The sequence below is a fragment of the Rhea americana genome, unplaced genomic scaffold (genome assembly GCF_003343005.1).
Source record: "Rhea americana isolate MKP2758 unplaced genomic scaffold, rheAme1 scaffold_79, whole genome shotgun sequence".
In the NCBI taxonomy this organism is placed as follows: domain Eukaryota; kingdom Metazoa; phylum Chordata; class Aves; order Rheiformes; family Rheidae; genus Rhea; species Rhea americana.
In genome coordinates this window covers 2,528,975-2,554,505 of record NW_028186967.1, presented here as the reverse complement: position 1 = coordinate 2,554,505, position 25,531 = coordinate 2,528,975, and the positions used below count along the sequence as shown (strand labels likewise).

At 43.9% G+C, this 25,531-nt stretch overlaps 1 protein-coding gene across 1 annotated transcript in view; it reads left to right on the top strand.

Moving 5' to 3' along the window:
• Positions 1–2,647: 2,647 nt before the first annotated feature.
• The window catches only part of PAH (phenylalanine hydroxylase), a 39,819-nt gene continuing 16,935 nt past the window's right edge, over positions 2,648–25,531 (top strand). Inside the window, exons 1-3 of the mRNA XM_085322539.1 lie at positions 2,648–2,704; positions 6,371–6,478; positions 17,423–17,606. Of these exons, the coding sequence (XP_085178665.1) occupies positions 2,663–2,704; positions 6,371–6,478; positions 17,423–17,606 (334 nt within the window). The 5' untranslated portion in view covers positions 2,648–2,662. The remainder of the gene's footprint in view (positions 2,705–6,370; positions 6,479–17,422; positions 17,607–25,531) is intronic.

The following is a 25,531-nucleotide window of genomic DNA, read 5'->3' as shown; positions in this document are numbered from 1 at the left end:
AAAGAGGACAGGTAAGTGCAGGCAATTTGGACTCTGAAATGGTCTCAGGGTAAACACTGCTGATGCAACTGTGTCTTCATGCCGGTAATGGCACTGGAGTGATTCCTGGAGCAAAAGCTTGTCACATGTGCATGCGCGCGAGAGCACACACACACACACACACACACACGCACACACACGCTTGATTCTTTGCAGGATTTGGGAATCGGTCCTGGCAAGAAGAAGCTTTGTTTCCCCCAGGCAGTGCCTTTTGCTACCAGGTCACCTCTGAAGGTCCAGGCTGAATAAGCACAGAACTCCATTCTGAAGGCTGGTGGCAACACACTGGTGATATTATTATGATTAAATAGCAATAAGAGTAAGAGATAAGCTTGCAAAATAAATAGTAAAAGCAGGGGGAGGGGGGAGGAGTCAAAATAGAGAACTACAAGGATTTGGTGTGAGCGATATTTTGCGAACCCAGTATTTTACTTTGTGTTAATGTCAGGGTACAGTGAACAGAGCGTGTAATGCAGAAGAAAAGGAGAGGAAAAGGAGAGGAGYGATGAAAGAAAAGAAGAATAAATGCATGTACAAGCCACAGAGAAGGAAAAAAGATTGGACAAAGACTGGTGAAAACAGAAAGAAAGAAGACTGAAAAAGGAAATCACGAACAAATAACAAACCCCTCCTAGTTTGTGACTCTGGATGCTGCAGTTATTCTGGCCAGCCTTGGGCATGCATTTAAGCTTTTTAAAATCTAATTAAAAAAGTAGCAGGTACAGCATGCAGGGAAAGCAAACAGCAAACAAGAACAATTGATAGAAACATTCTGCACTGGGATTATAATAATCGGGGTAACCACCATCCTTGTTTCATTACTTTTATCACAAGGCATCACTCAACGCCTCTGTCATGGACATGCCTATGTCAGGTGCTGTACAAACACAGGACACAAAATATTGCCTCCTCTAATGAACTTACTGGCTGAACAATTCAAAGCCAGTAGTTTTCGTGCTGCTGGCAATGAATGAAGTTAACCTCCCTTTTCCCCTGCTTCCCCSTCTTTACCACAACACACTGCCGCRGTGTCAGGAGGGGCACAGGGTCGCRGATGTATCACATTGGCTGACCTGATAGCTCATAYCACAGGCTTGCTGTTCATTTGAGACAGTGATTTTCTAACTCTAGCAGTAGTCACAGGATGGACAGACAAGCAGGTGTTCTGAAGAAGATGCCTACTCACACCCAAAGCACTGAGTCATTTTAGAGGCACATTATTCGAAAGATAATTTCAGTGGGCTGGGCTCCGATGGCATTTTCGTGGGGTTCAACACAGGTTTACATTGAGATGGCTGAAAGTGGCTCAGTTCAGTTCATCTGCTGTGTGGCTGAGGGGGTTTAGTAGCTACCGGATTTCGTAAGTACAGCTAATTCTCAGTAACTCATTAGAACTCACCAGCTGAATTAGCTCTCGCGCTTTCAGTAGCGTTTCCCTCRAAACTGAAAGAACTATAAAGATACAATTCCTGTATACTGTAGGAGTTATCTTCATCAAAAAGACAGCCAGATTGCTTGCCTTGATGACTTCATCTTTTCTGGAAATAAGGGAGGCCTTGACATTTTTTTTTTAACCTGCCATTTGATACTGAGCTACAACTTTTCATCATTCTCTCATCTCCTTTGGTGCCCCTTTGGTTTCCCAGCCAAGCCTAGGCTGTTTTATATCAACCTTTTACCAGCACTTTTTGAATTCATTCACAACCCTCACTTCATATTCTCCTTGTTGTATTTTCCGTGGCTAACTTTGTGTACAAGCTCATGCATGCTGTCTTCAGTCCTTCTGCATCCTCTTGCCCTGTTCTTCTACTCTGATCCTTTCCTCCCACTCTGGTCCTTTCATCCCTGCTCCTTTTCTTCCTTTATCTCCTCCCCTCTTGTGTCTTTCTTGATGTCCAAGTGTGAGATTCGTGCAGCTAAATCCTGGCTCATGCTTCCTTTAAACTGAGTCTCTATCTCCTCTATCTCTTTGGCATGTGGAGCTGCGTCTCCTGCTCTCTAACCTCCTGGATGCATCCCAAAAGGCCTTGCTAAATGATCAGCTGACACCCTGTGTCTCAGTCTTACCCTGTTGCAGAGCCTACTGTGGCAGTACAGCTGGCCTCCAAACAGCCCATCCTGGACAACATCTCATCTCYGATCATGTGGAGCAGGTCCTCATGAGAAACCGACCTGATGCTAAACCCTTGAACAGCCCAGGGCACAGACGGGGGAAAAGCTTACTAAAAACAGATGAAGCATGGACACGCTGCAATGCAAACAGCGGATAAGGCTGCTCAGAAGGAGGAGGGCTGCTAATTTAAAGCATGCTGCTCATCCACGTTGGTTGTGGAAGGAAACAATGTGCTGGAGCGCCTCTGTGTGCTGGAGGAGCTTGGCGGGGACGGCTGGCATGGGTGCCAGTGGCGACTGGGAGGTGGATGGGGGGCGGGCAGGGAGAACGCCCCCTTGGCACCGCTACCGGGGGGCGGGAGTCACAGAAGGGGGGAAGGGGATGGCTTTGCCTCCTGTGCTCTGCTTTAAATACCTTTGCACAGAGCTCGGGCCACCCTGGTAAGGTCGGAAGGCTTCGCCTGCAGTGGGAGAGGGGGTCTCAGTGCCTGGGCATTGCTACCTTTGCACCATGGACGCGCAGCACTGCAAAATGAACGGTGACCCTCTGCAGGTAAGCTGTGGGGCCAGCGCACTCGTTCCTTGCGGGTGGGATGGTGGTGACAGCTACTCGCCTCCTGCCTGCCCTTCCCCCAGTGCTTGCAGATCTTGCCCCACACAAGCAGCATATCCTGAGGCAGGAGGAAACGTAGCTCCCGTTTGGAGGCTTGGTGGCACTTGGTTTATACTGTTCTCTCTTTTGGCAGCTGGCATCCTTCTCTGTTGCTAACTGTGCTTGCAGGTGTGCAGTATGAACAAAAATGAACTTTGCCATCGTGGAAGTGAAGGAAAGGCAACAGAGCACAATCGGGAGACCACTACAAATGTATTTGTACATATATGRCAACTATAAGAAGCAGCAGCAAAGACCAGCAGCTAATTAGAGGTCTCAAAATTATATGACAGAAGAAGATTGTCTTCTTCTGTTAATGGAAAGCAGCTGAAATTAGGCACTCTTCTGGTGGAGTTATTTGTTACATTATGGGACTTTGACATCTCCCCCCCCCCCTTTTTTTTAAGGTTTACTGACTTTGAACTCTTTGCTTTGGAAAATAGAGGACAGCCTACTGAAGCCCATGCCTTTAAATAACAGACACTATAGTTACTGCAAGAGCAAGTGACAAATACATAGCTTGAGGCCAGCATAGTTAATTATTAGGCCAAATTCAGCATGTACTTGTCCTATGCCATGCCGCTGAAGCCAGATACAAGCTGCAGAAGATGTGAAAAAGTGACTTCTGTTTCTAGTAGCTGTTTTAAGAGCAGAGCAGTCAAGGAAGCCTGGTTTCCTGCTGCTTTGGGTGCTGAGGCTGAATTCCCATGGAGATTCTCTAGGTCTTACCTTGCTACTTTTTGTTTCCCAATGGGTCTATGGGAGTTGAGCATTCAAATACCTTAAGAAATTGGACTCTAAGTGACTGAGAAACTATGCCATTTTCAGATGTGACTGAATATTCTTATTTTATTTGAAATTATTTTCCCCATTTTTCCCCTATTATTTTTATAGCTCTATTAAGTCTGGAATTTAACAGGAATAGGTGAAATTTTAGTTTAACTGAAACTGCAGGTAAAGCTTCCTCTGGCTTTAACAGGATTGGAATTCATTCAGAAGAGTTCTACTTAAAAAGCTCAGAAATGGATTAGAAAGTTGACAGGTCTGTGTCACAATTCTGACACAAGTGTCAGAGAGGCAATATCAATCTCTGTGACACATGGTTAATTAAAAATGCAGATATGCTTGGCATTCAGGCAGACTTGTCTTTGCGTCTACATACCACCTATGTATGAGATTGTACTGAGTCCAGAAATGGATCTTATTTTACTCTTTGGTCAACTGGTTCTTATTTTGCTCTCTGTAAAAGACTGCTGGAAGAAAATTAGAGCTTAATTTATTCCAGGCTACATTTATAAATCATATATGCAAATCATGCAGGCAATATTTCACTAACAATGAAACAATTCATTTAACTCTTAATCATAATCACAGTAGTTGAAAGAACTGTTCCAAAGTTGCAATTTCTCTCTATCTAAGAGTTTGAAAGACTAGAAATTAGAATTAGGATTTAGAATGGATAAACTGTGATCAACAGTTTAAAAAAATATWCATGCTTACTACAAAAGGCTCAACAATATATGTGAGCACCTRTGTGTGATTGATATATATCGCTTCCAGTGCGTATTGATGTATATTGCCTCCATGTATATTGATAGGATCTGGGGACTGGTCAGGAAAACAACCATTTTACTCTTCTTTCCTCTTGTGATGAAGCTGTTCAAGCCTTCACCTCTGTGGACAGACTCAAGCAYGAAAAAACGGAGCTATCATTACAACATAGTGCCCCTCATCTGGCTACAGACACTGTATCCAAACCTCTATATCGCTGCATGGTCTTGCTAGATGCTATCAGAAGACCAACAAGCACCACTTTTCTGACTTTTTCCTAATGGTGCCTACACAAGGCTTTGAAATTCTCCGTGGCACACTACTGTTTGTTACTAGTGGTGCAGCAATGTCTGGGAGCCTTAGGCATGTACTGTTAAGTGCTGCACAGGCACAAAATGAAAACACTTGATGCTGCCCCAGAGACCATCCAAGCTGCATTAGGGAGCTCCTCACTGCAGTTCCTACAAGAGATTCCCCAGAAGGATGGAAACTGTAATTTGGGTAATTTGTGGCCTTTAGGAAATGGAATCTGGTAGAAAAATCTGATGTCAGTATCTGGCAATGAATGCCCAGGTTAACAGCAGCCCAAAAGGCAATCTGAAGAATCAACAATTACTTAATTTTCAAAAGAAGGCTGTTCTGTATAGCTCTGCCTCAGAGGATGCAGTCCTACCAAGAGCCTTATGGCTTCAGGGCAGCTGGGTTTGCTTATTGAACCTTCTGCTACAAAGACTGCCTTTGCTATTTCTAAGGATGATATTCTGGAACTAAGATGCTTTATATGCCGATTTGTATGTTAAATTTAGCAGTAGCCATAGTGAGGACAGGTTCTGACTGAAAAGGCCATTCTTAATAAAGAGAAATCAAATGGATGGRTTCCTTGATGATTCCTCAGTTCTTGGCCTAGGACTCGTTACATCAATACCCATCCTTGTTGCAGATGCCCTGTCTGATTTTTGAAATACTGAGGCAGGGTGATTTGCTCAGTGCTCATAGGTGTTAAAAAAAYGCAAACAAAGCCTTAATGTGACTTCAAAAAGCTTGTAATAGTTGGGCATCAAATCCACTCTGACATTGGTAAGAATTAAGTCCTTCTGAGCGCTTCCCAGCATGTTACGTACCCAGATAGTTTTGGAAATCTGACCCCACTCCACAACTCAGTTTCCTGTTTCTAAAATAGGRAAATAGCTCTTCCTGCATCACAAGGTTTTGTGAGAAGAAACACGTGTATTGTGACATGCTATGGCATTCTGGTAATGCAAAGCATGGAAACAATTAAAATAAACACTCCCCTTGCTTGAGAATACTAGAAATTGTGCTTGAGAATTTGCAGRGCAGAGTCAGGAACAAACATAAATGAAAACACATCTTGTCATAACTGAGTCTTTACTCATTGTGTATTTTACAGAAGATTTTAACATTTGTTGCTATATTTTCYCATAGTTGTGGTTTTGGGTTCTTCTTTTTGTTTTTAAACCARCTCCCACACCCCTCCCCTGAATACCACCTCTTCTGTGCTACCTGGAAGCCACAAGCAGAATTGAAGTGAAATGTAGGTRATATCCTGCATCTCTGCACAGAACTAATTTATATTGCTTTGCTTAATCCTGAGCATTAATGAAAAGACAACCTAAGGGAAGGTCTTTTCACTGTAGGTAAAACTGAAGTACCCTAATGATGCCAATCTTCCCAGAGCTCAGAGAGGTGAAGTGGGGCAGAAATCATATTGGGCTATTTTGCCTTCCTCCCACATGGGCTCTAGGCTGAAGGGAGGGATKTTGTTTTTCTACCACCATAAATCAGAGCAGCCCSAGAGCTGCTCTACTTATTCTGACAACAACAGTTGCCTTGATTTTGTCTTGCTCGGCTTTTCACTGGGGAAGTTCTCAGGTACCTGCTTAAAAYAACTTTATATCCTCTTTACATTGATGTAATGCAAAAGGGAAGTGGAACAAAGCAAAAAAGATTTCTAGGGTGAATTTAAAGAAGGTTTCTCCCCCCCCCCTTTTTTTTCAGGAATCTATATACATTGAGGAACATGCGAATAGAAGTGAAGTGATTTCTTTGATTTTCTCTCTGAAAGAAGAAGTTGGGGCATTGGCTAAAGTTCTTCGTACATTTGAGGTAAATAWTTTCCTTTAGGAGACCTGACTGCATCCTTGCAGTTTTACTCTGCAGCAACATTTGCTCAGGGTGCTTAGGGTTACGTTTGAAATTCCATTTCATTGACATAAGGTGGGGGGGGGAAGTGGCATGTGTTTCTTTTTCTGGGCTTAAAATCACTTAAAGTTCTGGAGTAGAATTGGCCTTTTAAGGTTAAAAGTTCATTTTAAAACTTCTAATTTAAAAATTGCATCTCTAACTGATATGAAAGTGAAAAAAGTGCATTTTYTCCCTTTAAAAAGTAAATATTCCACTGCAGCTACTACCATAAGAGCAAGAAGTTAGTGGGGCCATAGACTGGTGTGTGTCTGTTATCAGTGTCTATATAYGTACTACAGAAAGGCAAATGTTACCTGCCAGTCAGCCACGTGACTCCCAGAGCACATACTGCATGAAGCAATTCTCCGGGGGGTGCTTCTGTTCTCTTAGCCCTTTTCCACCTCAATAAATCTGATATATATAAGCTCATCATCTCCCACCGCTAGTAATTCTACAAAGCGGGTGCAGGTACAGGTGAAACAGCATCAAAATGGCAGCATTTTGCACTTTGTTCACCGTTCATGACTCCTATAAGAAACTCAGCAACTTTTACTGAATGATTTGGAAAGCTTTTGGGGAAACAAGGAGCCATTCACCTTTAAGGGGATTGCGTGCCCATTTATTCATGCAGAAATATTTCCCAGATGTCATGGATGGTGTTTAAAAATCATGAAACCCTCACAATTTGAGATAGTTATGTTGCAACACATACAGCTGTGTACTCTCTGCTCCCARGCAAATCCACTTTGTTCTGTTGGTTTTTGGACATTTTCTAAAGAAAATCAGCATGTAATAGTTATGCCCAAAAGCAATTCTTTCTATAGAACACTGTAATAAGTTGTGGCCTGCATATTTTCCATTTGCAAATTGAATTGACTAGCAAATRAAAGGATTGTATTGCATTAATACAAATGAAAAATAATTACAAGTCATAGGACACATTTGACTCATTAAGATGAAGGGAATTCATACCAACAGTAGAGCTAGTCTAAATTCGTGAATTGTCCATTGTAATGCAATCCTGCAAAATTTCCATACGTCAGCAATGTGCATATCTATAAATGGACTTATGAGGCCTGTTGATATTATCTGGTTAAATGCATTACTATCCACTAACCAAGTTATTATCACCTTAAGAACAATCTGTGGGGAAGCTGATGTATGAAGGAGAGAAGTAGATGCTTCTAGGACGTGCTGCTTCTTGCCCTAAGTGGTATACTTGAACTAGGTGGATTGAATATGGTTCTCTCCCATGCCTCTGAAGGTGACTGTAGCTTAGACAGAGATGTGTTGGGTGAGTTAATTCCCATCCCAAYGAAGCAGATTCTTTCTATGCAAACTTGCCATCTCCCCAGCACCAAGACTTGATAAGAGACCCGGCACGCGTGCCCTTATGCTAGTTTTGCATGCTGTTGGAAATGTAACAGGGAAATAGAAAGGGTGGCTGGAGGAAAGCGATTTGCTGAGTTTGACCTGCAGCTTCAGCTCCTCAGGACTGTCATTAATGAACTCACGCACATCAGTGTTTGTAAGCCACTCTTGTTCAGCAGAGAGGAACTCACTCTGCATACAGCAACCTAAGTCATGGGCCTGAACAGCTGAGATAACCTCCAACTTTCCCACCTAGACCACAATCATGGAGACCGAGAAGCACAAACTTTGTTTTCAGTGACATCCTCAGCACAGAGATGTGGAAGTTGATGAGATCTAGGTGATGCCTGGTTGGCTGTGAAAAGCTGGGACAGCAAGGAAGATGTCCTCTTCTGTTCCACAGCCACTGCTTTGCTGGCGGGTCCAGCAGCCACGTGTCTTCTGGGGCTCTGCCTGCTTTGCTGCCCTCAGTAGTCTGCTGCCCAGTGCAACTGCCTTTGCCGATAGTTGGAGCCAAAAGAGTAGTTTCCCCCCCTGGCTTTTGTATCCCTTCCCTGCTTTATAAAATTAGCTGTGGTTCTCAGGTTAGTTATAGTTCTGTTGGTCTGTACCATCTGTTGTGGGGCTCCTCTGGGCAGGTAGACAATTCATCTTCTCCCTGAAGTTGCTGTCTGCAGTGTTGCCCCAGCCCAGGGTGAGAGAAGAACAGTGAGATCTTCTCAGAGGAGACTGTGCATGGAAGAAGTGTGGGGGTGGCTGTTCCGGCTGTTGATGCTTTGCTCAGCCACATAAAGTAAGAAAAAAGAAAACTCAAAAGCTACAAAATACTCAGACTGTGCCATAGAGCTGCAGGAATGCTCCAGCATCTGATCCTCGGTTAACACTGTACCTCACACCACTGTTCTCGCTGTGGCTGGATGGCCAAGCATGATGGGTTCAGAGCTCCTTGTGACAAATTACTAAAGCCAAATGCTGGTCTAATTTTTTGGGGTGTTCTCTAGGTAATCGTACTTGCTTAAATCAGCAGACGACTGTGTGGAAACCAGCAAGAAGCGTAGCCCAAGCCTCTCCTCCTCCCAGCTAGCACTTGGAAGTTATTAAAGGACCATGCCTCCAGYAGTGACTTTGAAGATTTTGCCTTTTCTCTAGCCAACCTATAAAACTATTTTGGACTATGAAGGGGGCAGGCAGGGGATTAAAGGAGCTRTAAATATGAAAGTCTTGAAAAGAAATCCTCTCTCAAGAGAGGGAAGAAAGTGTGGAAGTAAGATCCAGATGGAGACACAGGGACTTGGGGGGTTACCTAACGAAATGAGAGCTGACAAGGTGCTGACAGCAGCTGACCTATCTTTCAGTAAGGTAAATGTCCATGTGGATGTTCACCCTTTCTTCCATTTAACAATAGCAGAAAAACTCTGAGATATATGTTTGTTATTTTGGGAGGGCCGTTAGATCACTCCTATGTCCATGTTGGGGACTCAGGAGCACTTCCAAGCTCCCAGTTTCATATGCTGTCCATGTTTCAGATCCACACTGGGATGAAACTTGGCCATATGCTAGCCACTGCTATGGTTTGCTTCCTGTGGGACATGTGAGCCTGAAGGCAGCTGTACTGTGCTCTAGCCTGACCCTACATCCGGATAACAGGGGGACTAGGGCTGCAGGTACCTTGAGTACCACAGTTGATCTGTATTCTAGATATAATCCATATTCACTCTTGATGCAGACCTCCCAAGTGAAGAAGTGATGTCCAGACATAGTTCAGCTAACTGGACTAAGCCCTTCTCATGGCCCAAGATGGACTGAAGACAGGGAAGCCCCAGTATCCATGCAGCTAAAGGTACAAGGCCAGTCACTGTAGAGAATATGCTCACGGGACAGAAATACATCCCTTAAGTGTAAGACCCAGTTTCAGGGAAATTTGTAGTGTTTTGGGGAATAATCTTTTAATATTTGTCCTACTGAAACATCCCTCAAGGTTACTTGTGGAGCTGACAGACTGCCACATGCTCTCATGTCTGCTTTTTGCTTAGAGCCCCAACGTCTTGATTCCTGGACAGCTCCCAATTGCACGCATGAACATGATGCTACAATGAGAATTGTTGCTTTTCCAGTGCAGTTTTAAGCATTTTTCTGAGGAAACTCTGCCATATACTCAGCTCTTTGTGTCTGCTGACTTTCTCCTCAAAACATACTTGGGTAGATCTGCTTTTCTCTTGTTCTTGCCCTTGATTTATATTATTTCTAATGCATTTAAGTGTAGGGCCGATGTGCCAGCTCCAAAGAGAACAAGCTGTCTGTACAAAAGAGGGGCTGCACCCTCAGAGAGACGGGCACATATTTAAAGAGAGACTAGGTAGCTCTTTAAGCTGAAAGTCTTTCTGTCTTCAAAAGCAACCCCAGACCATGTCTACAAWGGTGTTCAGTACCCACTTCAGGTGGGGAGAGAATCCTTTCCCATTCTYATGCAAAGAAATAAGCAGTCCTCAGGAAAAGCCCCAAATGCCAGACCCCTGCAAACTCCTAAGYTCTTCTGCCCTCTTGGCCCTTGTTTCCCCTATGTTTTGTAAATGCCTGCAGAGTGGCAGCCTGAAGGACTCAGCCCAAAGCCCAGCTGAGATCCTCCTGGGCCACTCCATACCCAGGGCTGCTGTATGCCAGTGCCTGACTGCATGGCCCTGAGCCAGCCTGTCTCCACCTTCCCTGCAGAGAGGGCAAATGTCCACAGGGCCAGACTTGTACCCTGGGATGTGCTGTAACAGCAGCTCAGCTATGTCCTGTAACAAGCAAATAGTTAGTGCTGGATCCAGTTTGCTTCCACACTAGCTACCCTGTGCATGCTGGGATGTGRTAAAGATTCTCTTTTTGCTTAAATGGTCAAGCCCAATTATTTTCACTTCAAAAGCCTCTTTGTAGATAATCTTCACCCCTGCCCGCTTGCATGCAGCTTCCCTATGGGGTCTGCTTAGGCAAAACCTRTTGCCACCTTGCAGGCTTAAGGGTGGCCACAGAGAAGCATAAATTCACCAAAAGAGTCTTTTCACTGACTTCATTTTGATAGGACCCCCTGTACAGTACAGCATTGCTTGGTGCAGCTGTATGCTGTGTATCTGGCTCATTCTATTGCAGAAGATAGCTAGTAAGCCAAAATTGGAATAAATATCCCAGTCTGAAACAGAACATCACACATAGGCAAAATACTCTTAAAATCAGGGAGCCAGAACAGTTGTTGTGGATTTATTTATTTATTTATTTATAGTTCATTGGACAAATCAGAAAGRTGCAATGTGTAAGTTCCAGTCAGAAAAAGACCTTTCAAGCTTCTTTTCAAAACTGAAAAAGCAACAYAGATCATTTTGGGGGTCAAACTAAATATTATACTTGACCTGTTTACTTTCTCTGTAGTGATATAAGCCAGTTTCAAATATTTGTCACTTTAAAAAGCRTGAGATTATTTTCTTAAACAACAACAGAATTTCCATTCTGAAAGAGAAAAAGTGGAAAAAAAAAGTCAAAAAATGGTTGGCATTTCCCATATTAAATTCATTATTAAATATATATGAAACATTCCAATTTCTAAATAGCCTTTTTTTATTTGACAGTTCCAAATCTGAATTTGTAAATATATGAATCTGCTCTGAAGTCCTTTTCTTGATGGGTTTACAAACAGTAGAAAACAGAGCTGTATAGTATGCGGCAAACATTGGGTTGGAAAAGGTTACAAGTTTACTCATCCCACCCTCCACTGTGAACCTCCCATCTTTTCACTAGCATGACTTTCCAAAACACAGAACAAGGCTTAAGTACAAGGTCCAGCTTTTAATGGTATTATTTGCAGTGCGTAGCCCTCTAGCTCACAAGCATGGTTTGCATGGGCCTGCTCCTGGAGTAAGTTACTACCTCATGTGAGGACTGGCTCAGACTAATGGGCTGTACTAAATGAGACCTTGTGCTTTCAGAGCCAGCAAAGATGACTGTGCTCTTTTTCTGTTTAGGAGCTTGCTTTACTCAACAAAAAGTCCAGAGTGCCTGTTATCTCTGTGGCCATTGGGAAGATATTGGCTCTGCAGTGTTTTGGACTGTTTCCAAAGAGGAGAAGTGGGCTGTCACTTTGGCCAGGGTACATTTCCACAGCACTTGGCTCCACCGCAGGCGGTACAACTAGGGGGTGTAGAGAGGGGTGTTTGTACCGATAGGTGACCAAGCCTAGYGTGCCTCTTCTAATGATCATTTTTCCACCAAGATATGCCAATGCATGGCTGCAACCTTTCTTTACCATACTTGTGCTCCAAAGTACTGTTTTCATAAAATGATGTAGGCTTAGACGTAGCTTTTCACACCCAGATAGAAACTGGGGGAGAGTACCCTCTAGGCTCAGCTTCTGCTTTTGCCCTAAGAAGTGAAGAAGGGCAGCAGGCTGAAACACAAATTTCTGCTTTCCTGGGGATCATGTACTCCTCATTCGACCTTCCTCCCAAGCGAGTTTGCAGTTAATTTATTCCCCCTCTCATACTCAAGCCCTAGAGCCATGATTGTATGGAAATCACTCACTTGCCTTGCAGCATAAGGGGTTTGTGGAAGGGGCTACTGTCCTGAGGGCATGTGTGTTGGTTTGGGTTGCATGCATAGTGAGTTCCCCTCCTTCCAGAGCTAAAAGAGAGGGACACTTTGGTCTAGTGACAACATGATTTTAAAGAGAGGGGACCTTCTTGTCAAGTACTTGAGCAGTGTCTAGGAAAACACGACCCTTATCCCAGTCTGAGCTTAAAGGTATTACTGGCATTATTTTAAAGTGGTAATACCCTAATACAAGGAGATAATTCTGCTTGTCCCAAACCTGATGTTTCTTGGTTTTATGGAGTTGAATGCCTTGTATCAAACTTTGTGATTGAGGCTTTGGCTCATAGATACAACTAGGCTTGTGCCTGGGAGCAGAAGTGCTCGGTGACCAACACAGATGACTCAAGGGATGTCTGCTCTTTGGAGGCTACTCACTGATAGGGGCCTCCACTGGTCCCTTCTACAGGAGACTTTTGCCTCAGGGAGCTTGTCACATGAGAAATACATTGCAAAGGATGGGGAATCTTGGTCTTCAGCCAAGAAGTAGATCCTCAGAGAGTAAAACTGAACAATGTGTCTACCTTGGCCTTCGCTTCGGAAAACTGTGACTGAAAACATTACTGCAACTTYCTAACTTTCCTGATTCCCCATGAAAACTAGGTACAGCATTTCTATTTGTGCTTCTGAAAGTCTCCTCTTTCAAGAAGTACTGAGCTAACCTTTGGTAAGGGTTAAAAAACACATCACTTTTTTGTATCGATAAATGCAAGTAAATCCTTGTTCTGTGAGATTTCACTCAAGTTCTTACTAAATGTTCATTAACCGCTCAACAGTGTTATTGCCATTTCTTCATCTGGTAACCGTGTGGGACCTCCCAATGAAGCCAAACTTACTTAATAACAACAATCAYGAAAACAAGTTGCAGATGGATTTCACAGCTGTCCTTAGTTTTAGCAACCATATACCGGAGCATTTAGTAATGTGTAGACAGAAGGACATGTAAACAACATGGGAAGCCAATAAGACTTTCAGAAAGTACTAGACCCCACTCAACGCTTCCTCATGGATGTGTGAAGACAAAACTTCTTCAAGGATCAGATCTCTGAGCTTTCCAAGGGAAAGAGCAACTTCTGCTACCAGTGCTCTCTGCAAGATTGCTGGTGTAGTTTAACAACAGGATGGATCAATTCTCTTGTCTGCAGCTGCTGCGGGAGAAAGCTTGGTCAGGAGGGCAGTTTAGTTGGAAAAACATGTGCTAGGTGCTGGAGCTGCTTTGAGACCTGCATGACACAATTTGAAAAGCACCAGCTGCTGCCCATGAGAGAAGTGGTGAACAACTTTGCATCTGCTGTGAGGCCACGGGACACCCTCCTGGAACTGCTAGCCCCGAAGAGCTTGTATTTTGGGAGGAGGTGGTCTGAAATTCMTGTACCTGTACAAGGAATCTGGACTTCTGCTAAATTCAAGGGACCTGGCAATATAGTTCCTCTGTGATCTCAGTTACATGTTGAAACTGATTTCTTCAGTCTTCAAGGTAGATTCTGTTTAATTTGATAGTACGTTCCAACAAATGTATTTGAAATGGCCAAATGCATTGCTCTGAAATAATGCAAGGTGAATAGCTACACCCTCTCTACCAGCACAGAAGCACTCCTTCAGCTAAGTAGTTGTGTCAGGAAATGCTACCGTGTGCTGGAGACTAATCCTTTATGCTGGCCGTAAACCTGAGGAGGAACAAGGATGCACGTACCTGCTACAGGTTCTTTGCAGCTGCAGTGAATGATGGGACTAATTCAGCAAGGGTACTTTCTATCTCAAGCAATAGATTCGGTTGATTCCTACCAGCTCTAAAATAGGAAATGCAGAAGAAACTAGTGTTAATAGTCAAGAACTGCAACTAAACCCAAAATGTTCAACAGCCCAGATCTTCCAAATCCAGGAATTATGTTCCATCAACATAAATTAGCTTTCAAAACTGCTTAAAACAAACAAGTAAATCAAACAATTCCCCCAATCCCCTTTCTCAGGTAATCATTTGCCTCCAGAAGGTGGAGCTTTAAATGAAGCATCAACTACTGTGAGAAACGTGATTCATCTGCAAGATTTGACAACACTGAGAAGGCAAAACGATTTTGAACAATATGAAACTATGAAGATGAAACACTAGATGGAGTAGTTGGACTAGAATGAAGTTTGGATTTGTAAAGCAATTCTTGTAACACAGCCACTGTAAATATTTTGAAGTCAGGGGCTTATTAGCAATGCGCAGCATATGAAAGCACGTTTCTACAAGGCTGTCAGTTCAGGGACTTTTATTTATGCAGCTGAGTTCCTGTTTCAAAAAGGGAGACCAGAAGAGTTCTCCCTTCAGCTTTTCTGCCACAGGGTCCAGAAGCTCTCTGCACTAAGAGAGAACGAGTTTGCTTTGCACATTGTCAGGCTGTAGGCAYCTCTTGAATAAACAGCAAAAATTACTCCACACTGTGCAGAAATCTGTTCTGCTGCATCCCAGTAGGTTTAAGAAAGGAGATGAAACACTCCATGGCTTCCTTTCTCCCTCTTTTTCTTCCTTCTCTCTTAGGTTATGGAGGTACTTTTGGAGTCATTGCTGCCTTAAACGTCTTGTGTCCATCTCCCAGCTTGTCTATTCATTCTCAGTCCCTGCATCCCCAGCCTCCGCCCACTTTATGGACACTRCTGTTTGTGAAGGCTCCTGTTGAGCCAGGTTGAGGAGCTGGTACAGCTGAAAAATCACTTGGACAAAGAAAAAAATTAAGTCTAGGTCCCTGTCTGATTTCTTGAACAGATGTGCTACCTTATGGCAAGGATAAACATTTGTGGGTGGGGAAGCAGGGGGGGATGATGACCAAAGAAAGGTCCATGCTATCACAGTCTTTGCAGTTCGTAGGAAACTCTGTCACAGTCCAAGAAGTAATTCCCTTGCAACTCTGTACAGAGACAGAACACAATACCTGGTGCATCAGCATAAAGTGAATGTTAGACAGCACCATCAAYGTGCTTGAGCAGAGCCTTTGCACATGGCAGTGTTTTACACCTACTCTCCATCTTTGTGAGTGACAGCTGAAAGGCACAGGTCTTCTCCCTGCACTCCCATGAGTGCAACCCCCCCCCACACACTGCTTCATCGATCGTGGTGGAGCCGCAGGGGTGAGCTGGAACCCCCCTGCATCTGGTCTCTGTCACGAGTGTTCAGACCTTGAGTAATTTTAAYGTCTAACTCTTGGCCACTCCATCTCCCTGCGCCTCACCAAGTGGAGGGTACAATGCACAGTCTGTTTGCAAAATGGGGCTTCAGGGGCCTAAAACAAATTGTCCTTGGGCCTMGCACAGTGAGAGCCATTCTCTCCTCACAGACAGCCCCACAAGGACGACATCTCTCAAGGGCAGCAGTTGGTGAATGCGCTTTTGACCTTTTCAACTTATTGTATTGGTATCAAGCCAAACAATTTAAGTTCATCTGTAGCGTGCGACACTCAGGAAACAGAGGAATAACATGCATGCTGTTTCCTACCAAGTAATAAACTGCCTTTTGTAGTGGAGTGAATGAAGCCTTTGCTGCTGATGGCCAGATGCCCCTCTGCACTGTGCAAGCACTGAGAGGAGCAAAGAAAATCTTAAAGAGCCTAAGAAGCTCAAGCTAGAGGAAGGTACAGAAAAAAAAAACTCACTTCTTTCTTTCTCGTAGGTCACAAAAAGATCTTCAAAGCTTTTCGTCATGGATGAAATCTTGACCCCATTGCAGTAGGAGGTTTAACACTAACACCAGTCACCATCAGTGCATTTCACTTCATACGGTCAGGAGATATGACTGCAGGGGTCTTCTTAAGCCTCAAAGCTGTGCAGCAAAAGAGCAGCTTCTCCAGGCCTGTTGAGCACCTTGTGTCAGCTCTTCTGACTCTTTTGGCATTACTTTCCAGGCTGAATTTCCTCCTGGRGTTCCTATGTTACTCCCAAGGAACAGACTCACAGACATAGCCTCTGCCTTACTGTGGCTGCAGTGGTGAGCCTGACAGGAAGGTGAAATGATAAGGTCAGCACTGACTGAAATATGTTCAAAAATTTCTCTCAACAAAAAAGTAGTACTTTCATATTCAAATGGCAATATTCAGGCAAAAATCTCAGTTTAGCTAAACTGAAGAGAATTTTGCTGGACTTGTGTTTAGGTGACTGAGTAAATAGGGTTTATGGTTATGCATTGCTTTACTCTTACTATCACAGTGGCACATCTGAGTTCAGATACCATCTGGTCATAATCATCATGACCATAGTTAGTAGTATTTGCATTCTTAAGAGCTAGGAGTGACTATTGCTTGTGAATGAAGATAYTCAGTGAGAAAGAATTTGACTTTCAGCACTAAAGAAAAGCTCTTTACTATGAGAGTGGTTGAACACTGGAACAGGTTGCACAAACCTGCACTGCCTTTTGGGTGTAGATTCACATTAGTTGTTGGATTTCTGTCCAAAATATCTGCTCATATCGCTGAAAGCTGTGCAGGTGGCTTTGCGGTGCAAGCTGGCTCACAGGATGGTCTGCTCCTTGCTTTTCCAAACTCCTTTCAGGGTACCCATAGACACAGCATTTACTTTGTTTTGAGGGTCTTTTCTTTATGGGTGAAAACTTCTCATGTTGATCCTGTTTTTGTCCACATAGGCAAACTTATACTATGTAGTTGTGATATGGGAATGAAATTCACCTTTTACAATATAAAGCCCATTTATCACTTGCATTACCACTTGCAGGACCTCCCTGTTGTAAAGGTCCTCAATCTAGTAGCCAGCAGAGACAAGTCTCTCTTTTCAAGTTGTATAAGTTATATAGTATGAATTGTTGACTGACAGATGAATTTCAGCTAAACTTTAAATCACATTTATTTCCCTCAAACCCTACGGGACCAAAATCTCTCTTTCTCATAGGAAAAAGGCATAAACCTGACCCACATTGAGTCCCGACCTTCCCGTCTCAATAAGGATGAGTATGAATTCTTCATTAACTTGGAAGGCAAGAATGTCCCGGCTCTGGATAATATCATCAAGTCCTTGAGAAATGATATTGGAGCAACTGTGCATGAGCTTTCAAGAACAAAGAAGAAGGATACTGGTAAGGATACACTGAAAAGGATAATATTGACTAGAAACATTTATGTCACATACTTAAATGACTTCTTTTTCCTCTAAAAAAGAAATTTCTCTTGGTTCTGTGTGGCTGTCTGCTCTGTCTATRTTGTAAGCTTTTTGGTACAGGATTTTTCTCTCCATGCTGTATGTGCCATGCCTAGCTGTTGACCATGCTTTTTACTAGGTCTCCTGGAAACTAGTGTTATGGTGTTATATTGTCACCTGTCTGTCTGTCTGGCACCACTCACAGTCCCTTAGAGACAGCCTTATTGCAGTAACTTGTTACTGTACATGTAGAAGTTAACAGGGGATCAAAGGATATTTATAGTTATAGGCTAAGGGCCCAACTTGTAAACCCCTACACAATAATGCAGGCAGTTGTAGGTACATCTATTTGCTTCTCTCAGTTTTGGCCCTGTGTTCAGACAGGTAGCGTTTATATCTGCTGCTCTTGGCAAGTCATTCATTGTGGCAACTTCTGTCCTTCACACACATACAACATGAAGGAACAGGGATGAAGGTGGGACCCAAACCGCAATGTTCAGTACAGAAGAGTAGCATATCAAGCCCAGCGACATCTCCCCTGAATCTCTGACTGTCATCCTGCAGCTTCTGGCCCCTTGGGCAATTAAAGCCTCTTCAGGGCTTGTACATGTTACCCTTTTCCTATGTACTCTGCCTACACAAGAATGTAATGCAAAGAAAGAAAGACAGAGAGGATCTCTACTTGGGATGCACTGTGTCTTTAGAGTAAGCCTCTACCAAGTTACTGTCTGTTCTGATTAAAAAAAAAGAAAAAAAAAGCACAAAAAAAGCACAAGCACAGATTAAAAGGGCAAATAGTTCCAGTACATTCTGTGGGTGCAGACATGGACTTGGATCATAAATAGTAGATCAGTTCCCCTGACAAATCCAGGCCTGGATCTGCCTCCTTTTCCCTTCCACCCCAAMCCAAAAATAAATCTGTGTCTTTTCCATGTCCAGCAGAATCCCTCTGTGCTGTTTTAGGGATGAATGCCACCTATTGAAGAATGCCTTTGACCTTGCTGAGGAAGGATGGCTYTGTGGAGTCTCCAGGGAGGTCACCAAGAGGATGGCCTGGAGACATTTACAATGCCTATGCGTTATGCACCCCTGGTAGAGGARTGCCCTATCTTGAACACTTCTCCCAGGCAGCACTCAGGTGAAGAGCAGCAATTCATTAACTTTTAGTGATACATAGGCCCTGTGAACTTGCTCTATTGATCAGGCTGCCAAGATTTTGTCATGTTGTACAACCAGTCTATTCAGAGACAATCCATAGAGGGCTACCACGGACAAGTATGATACCATTTTGAGATGATGTGTTACAAATAGACTTAAAATTTCGAATCAGAAGGCAGAATGGCAAGTCTGTGGGACATTATGTGGTCCATCCCTCAGCAGAAAGCACGGCCAGCTGAACCACTTCTAATGACTGTTTGCACCCCAGTGATGGAGATTTCCTGGGCTCCACAGCCCTCCTCTGCAGGGCTGCCCTGCTCTGACCATTGAGAAGGTTTTTCCTGTTGTCTGCCCCAGTCTCACTTGCTGCACTGTGAGTTTATTACTTCTCGTCCTGCCTACCTTGAGCACTGAAAACAGAAGATACTCTTCCTTTTTAGACCAGCCTTTTCAGTGTTTGACAGCTGTATCCTATCCACCCTTGCTCTTCCTTTCTTGAGGCTGAGAAAGCATCTGACTTCTTGGTTGTGAYAAGTATCGCTCTTCTTTGGAGTTTCTCCAGGTTTGATTAAAAAAGTAGGTGTAACTAAGGGCTATAAAGACTCTGTTGCTCTGTTGGGTGATTAATCATTTTCGGTGGTTTTGCTGAGGTGACTGGAGTCCAAGTGTGAAGCAGTGGCATCTGCAGGAAAGCAGAGGGAGAAAACTCCCTCCTGTGTTCCTGGGGAGTGAAGCACCTATTTGAACACCCAATTTACTTTGCGGTTTCTATCCCTTGGGTCCTGTCTGCTGCAGCCCTCTCCCTCATGGTGCCCTTGGACAGCCTTTGGGCTGAGGGAAGAAGGGAGGAGAAGTGTCCCTGTGTGGTTACTCTCTCCCTTCTTTTGCTGTCCCTCACACACTTACGTGAATTAGATTTTAGGCTTATGGATACCCTGCACCCCWGCTATTGAAATTAGGGCGCCTCTGCTACCCATTCAGCAGAAGCAAGAACAACCCTTCATTTGGGGAAGAAATCCCAGAGAAGTCAGTAGGAATTCTGCTGTTGGAGAGAAACAGGAAAGATCTTGTGAGTTGTCCACTTTCCTAATTCTCAAAGATTTTTGCTGGTGTTAAGGCTGATAAGTGCAGTGGTGGCTGTGCAGCATCCAGTCTGAGACATACCTAAATGCCTCTTCAGGTAACAGATGTGATTTTAAGAGGATTTCAGACTTTAAATACTTTAGGCCTGGATCTTCCTCTTCCTTCCTAGGAACAACATGAAAGGACATTAATACCTTCCTGAGATCAGTGATGGTAATCCTTTTACCATCTCTTTTGTGCCCTACCCATGACATTACATTTGAAGATGGAAAAAAAGAGAGCGTATAGTCTTTGGAGTTTGTTCTCTCCATTCACGGGACAGAGGGACAAAAGGCTGATTAGGTGATTTACGACGATCACATCAAATCAAAGATATTTTCTCTTCAAGTTTTTTTTTTTTTTTTTTCCCAGAAGAAAGTTACAGAGCCAAGCAGGATTTTCTATTATTTTTATTTTTATTTTTATAATTATTATTAAGAAGAGGTTAAAGATGTGGATACATGTAGGCCAAATAGCGATACAGCTCTAAATATCCCCCAAGAAAGTCTTGTGAGTGAAATTCTGACCTCACAGAAGTCAAAACTGCCRTGCTCTGCTGTAGGATTAGGATTTCACTGCATGTTACTGTGCTGATCAAAGCATTTTTTTGAGCTAGATTATCCTGTCAGTGCTACAGAGAGGGATTTGATCCCCTTCTGTCCAAGGGGATAACTTGTATTTGTTTGTTATTTTCAGTAACTCAGCAAAAGTTGAAGCAACTTACTGCCAAGGAAAGAAAGAAAGATTGATATATCTTTTTGCCCTTTCCATTTTTCTTATTTTTTTTGTCTTTTTTTTTTTTTAATTTTAATTGCTCTCAGGAGTAGTAAGGGTCCAGTATAACTAAAGAGACATATTTGAAAGGTCAAATGAGCACCGCTTAGGGGATGAACTGTGGGTGGCGAATTCTAGGCTGAGGAAGCCACAAGGGCAGAGTGAAATGTGAGCAGACCTAGCTGTAGGATGAGAGGTAAGATGTTGTCCTTTATCTGTGATGGTATTAACAAATAACAGGCCTGGTGGTGTTTTGTATGTCAGCTTGCCTTTCAGACATATCCTTCTGGCAAATCTGGTCATAATCCACAGATGTGTTTTTGTTAAATGTATTTCCAAAATATAGAAGAATGAGAGCAATATGCCTCCAGAGAGCAAAATCTCAGAGGTATCATCCCCACCACGATATTGTCACAGTCTTCCCACTTGCCAGGTAAAAGTTGGGAATGTCTTCTCCTGGAGGCACTCTGGGATCCCATGGTTCGCCCCATGATTTCAATTGCCTAAAGAYGCTCTCAAATCTCCTTTGCTAAGGGTTTGCTTTGCTTGTGGTGTGAGCTCTGTGCAAAATCACTGGATTAGCAGAAATGCTTTTACAGTTTTACTGTGTGTTGCTTCTCAATGACCACATGATATCTGCACCAGTAAAACTATATTTCCTCACTAGATTTAAACGTGCCAGCCTAGGCAGAGGASCACTAGGTCGATATTGGAAAACATGCCACAGAATGAGAGATGTGAGGCACTTGTATCACTCAAGCTTCACAACAGGAACCACACGCACTGATTAGAGMAAGGCCTGTAAGACCTGTGGAAGAGAAGGTTTCAGACAACAAAAATCTTTATAGTGATCAAGATAGAAGGGGCAATTTGACAAGTTCARACAAGAAAACTCACACTTTAAAGGGGGATGACCTTGGCACACCAGAKCATTTAATTACTTTGCATTCTTTAAGCAGTGGTTGAATGTCCTTCTTAACTCAGATGCTCTAGCAAGAAAAATATTTTATTCAATTTCCCATAGAAAGCACTCTGCRCCAATCTTGGGGCTATACTTCAAGGAAGGTCAGAGGAAATTGTTAAACATGTACATATGCTTTATTGGGTTAAGGTATAAATGAATGGCTATTTTTTATTCAGGTAGTCTAACTGTTTTTAAGGTCTTTCCTCTCTTAAATACTAAACAGAATTTTGGTTAACCCTCTTCTACACCTAAATATTCACAAATAGCAGGTTTGGATTAATAGTATGATTTTAACTGAAAGCAGGCCAGCAAAATGGCATAATTCCAAAGATAATTCTAGAGTTTCATATGAGATAGGCTAGCAATCAACGGACTAAAATGGGCCAATGGGCCAGTGGGGCCTGTGTAGTGATAGAAAGACTTGTTGTGAAAACACAGTGCATCTTTTCATGCCTCTTTTTGGAAACAAGCTGGGTATCTGCAGACCACTTGGAGCCCAAGGAATAAAAAGAATTAAATTTTATTCTGTTGCAGTGTTAGGAAAATGCAGATAATTTATTGCATTTATGAGACAGGCTGGAGGCTGAGGTTCTGTAGGGTCCTTGTTTGCTAAACCCTGAGGCTGGCCAAAGCATTTGGGACTGTTAAAGGGGCTAAACCTGGGCCTTGAATGGCTATAAATTGCATAGACCTGTCTTTGACCCTCCTCACAATGGTCCAAATGGAGAAGTTCTGCAGAAACTCCTTACTGCCSCTGCTTTGCTCATTTAAATGGCTTATTAGCATTCTGCTAAGCATTTGACCCCATGGTAATTTGGTCACCACTTGGGTGTCCAGCTCAATCCGTAAAAGCTGCTGTTTCACTTACAGACAAATCAATATTTATTACTGATCAGCCCACGTTTGCTCCTCAGACCTTCACAGAGACCCAGTGTTGCTCTGGCAATTCATTAATGGCCAGGCAGACAGACAGTGGGTCTGGTGAGCACGGACTGGAGGAGGATGTTGCAAACAAAATATGGGATAGATTCAGCCAAGRGATAATTTGATTTGATTTTTTTAAATAGTTGCTGGGAAGGCTGGGGACTGCGCACCACAGTGGGGCCATAGAGCCCAGTAGCCCTTTTGCACCCTCGCCCTGTTGCCAGGGCTGTAAGGACTTGGCATRGTGCCTGGCCAAGGGCTGTGCTCAGCACCTTTGATTTCTGTTGCTGAGAAGCGTGAGAGCTGAGAAGGCTCAAGACTCTCCAGGACCAGACTGAATATCAGCTACACTCGTGTAAGCCTTCCTAGGGGCTCCCTTTCACAGCCTGCCCATTTTGTACAGCCCTGTGAGCTCAGGGCGGCCCTCCCTTAGCTGCAGCCAGCATTTGGGTGGCCTGGGAGGAGGCAGAGAGCTGCTGACGGTGGGCCAGGGACATACAGGTCTGCACACCTGGCAGCTCAGGTGCTGCCCTTGTACAGGGGACGAACAAGCCACCTGCCTCCCTTCCCATGGCGGAGGCTGCGTCAGCACCCAAGTCTGTCTGTCCCAGAGCTCATCCCAGTCTGTACRCCAAGTATTTGGGGAACCCTGAGAATAAAAAGAACTCAGTGAAAGCTAGTCATTGCTATACCTCTGTTTTATCACTTTTTGAAGCTGAAACGATTCAACACTCCTCCAACTTTTCTGATTCAGGCTGGCAAAYCCCCACAGGCAACTCTGTTGAAACCTCCTGCAGGCTTTAGCCCCTGCCAGGCTCATCTACTGCCCCACGCTGTGCAGCTYGGGTCCTTTAAGTCACAGTGCTGTCCTGAATATAGCAAGGATAGAGCTAGGGTTTTTCCCAGGCATTTTTTTCCCCCAGCCTAAAATCCCCAAACATTTTTCAGCTGCCTCACCTCAATACGATAGCTGGGGAGACTGAAGGATGAAAGACTGAAGCAATTTCCCCCATCATCACACAAATGWCCACAGCAAATCCAGGAGATAAACCCTGTCCCTTGTCTCTGAAGCTGGCTTCCAGTTGTCTTGGCTGCAGGTAGAGGAAATATGGGCAGGATGGCTGAGTGGGCTCACCCTTTGTATACTGTCAGCAGTGACTCCTCTCTAGGACATCAATATCCTTTTTTAATGAGCCCTCTTTGACCAGTTTAACTCAAGGGGAAAGTTACTGATAGACAAGTGAGAGAGTATTTCTAGAGAAACTGTGATTAAACTACAACTACTACTAGCAATAAAACTGGTAAATTGTCATTTTTGCAAGATTTAGCAGGTACTGCTGCTGCCATCTAGTGACTTGATCTGGTCCACTTTTCAGGGAGAAGCAGGAAGGTAGGCAGATCGAGAAGGGGGAAGCAAAGCCCACTTTTGTGAGAAGGGGAGAGGGGAAGGCACGTCAAGGAGCACCAGGATACCATGCCCCGTGGGTGCTCCGCAGCGTGAGAAGCCTGAGGACAGAGCAGCGGCTGCAAGGGCTGGACTTGCCGTGCCAGCCCATGTAAGCATGCACAGCCAGAGCTCCTGGGCTGGCAAAAGGAATAATATGACTCTCGCTGGTAGTGCTGGATGCAGCATCCGACCGCGAGTGCTCTGCATGGGGCTAAGCTGCAGGCTTCTTAAGTGTGCCCTGTAAATCTGCCCTTGTCTGTCCAGTGCCTCCATGCAGGTGCCTTGCCTTGCCTAAACCCAGCAGCGTAAGTGCCCCCTTTATTGTTAGATGTGGTGGAAAGAGCAAGGTTGAATAGACTTGCAGACAGAGTGATCCTCTCATCCTGCAGGTGGTCCATCCGGATCAGGGCTGAACCCTATCAGCCAGGCGCTGTGGGAGAGTGCAGGCAGCAGCTGCTGGGTGAATTTGCCATGGCTCTGTCCTCGCAGCAATGCTTTCCCTGAGAATCAGGTTCAATCCACACAAAGAGCAAAATCAGACGGGGAGGTGTGGCTGAGCAGCATCACTCCCAGCCAGGCAGAGGGCTGCACGGGAGAATGAACTTTTTTTCCTGGCACTGGCTGAGTAAGCAATCCACATTCAAGCAAGAAAGGTGCTACATGAACTGTGAACATTTTGATGACAGAGAAACTGCTGAGAGCCCTAGCACTGGAGGTCCGGCCTCTGGGGTGATATTAGCCTTGACATCCATGAGGCTGACTGGTGTAGAGGAAATATGGAGCATAAATGCAGAGTCAGAGCATTGGCTACCTCCCTTGCTGGAGGTCTTGTCCCCCTTTCTCAGAAAAGGTATGGCAACATTGGAGGTGGTGCAGAGAGAGTGGACCAGAGTGCTCAAAGGTAGACAAGGTTTTTGTGCCAGAATTACGGAAGAGGTCTCAGCCAGGATGAGAGACRGAAGAGAGAGAATCTGACAGGGAGCTGTAAAATCCTAGGTGGCTTGGAAAAGGTGAATAAGGACAAAGTATTCACTGATGTTTGTATGCTGGAAGTAATTAACATCAAATGAAATAATCATGTTTAAAATAAACAAAAGGGAGTAATTTTTCAAATCRCGTGTAATGAAATTATAGAGCTCACGGCTGCAGAGTGTCCTGGAGACAAACACATACATGGKCTTGAAGACCAATTAGTTGGACTGATGGGGAAACATTCATCAAATTAAGGTATGGATGTAGTGTCTGGCTCAGGCAGGCCCTCAGTTGCACTTTCCCGGAATTTAGTGAGTTATTAGGGAACTATCACACTGTATTATCACTGCCTTCATACTTTTTCCCTAAGCTGTGCTTAACGGCTTTCCTTCCTCCAGAATGGCATAGTGAGGAAAACGAAGGAAAACAGGGAAAAAAACAAATGGAAGAGAAAAGAAAGGAAGGGAAGGGAAGGGAAGGGAAGGGAAGGGAAGGGAAGGGA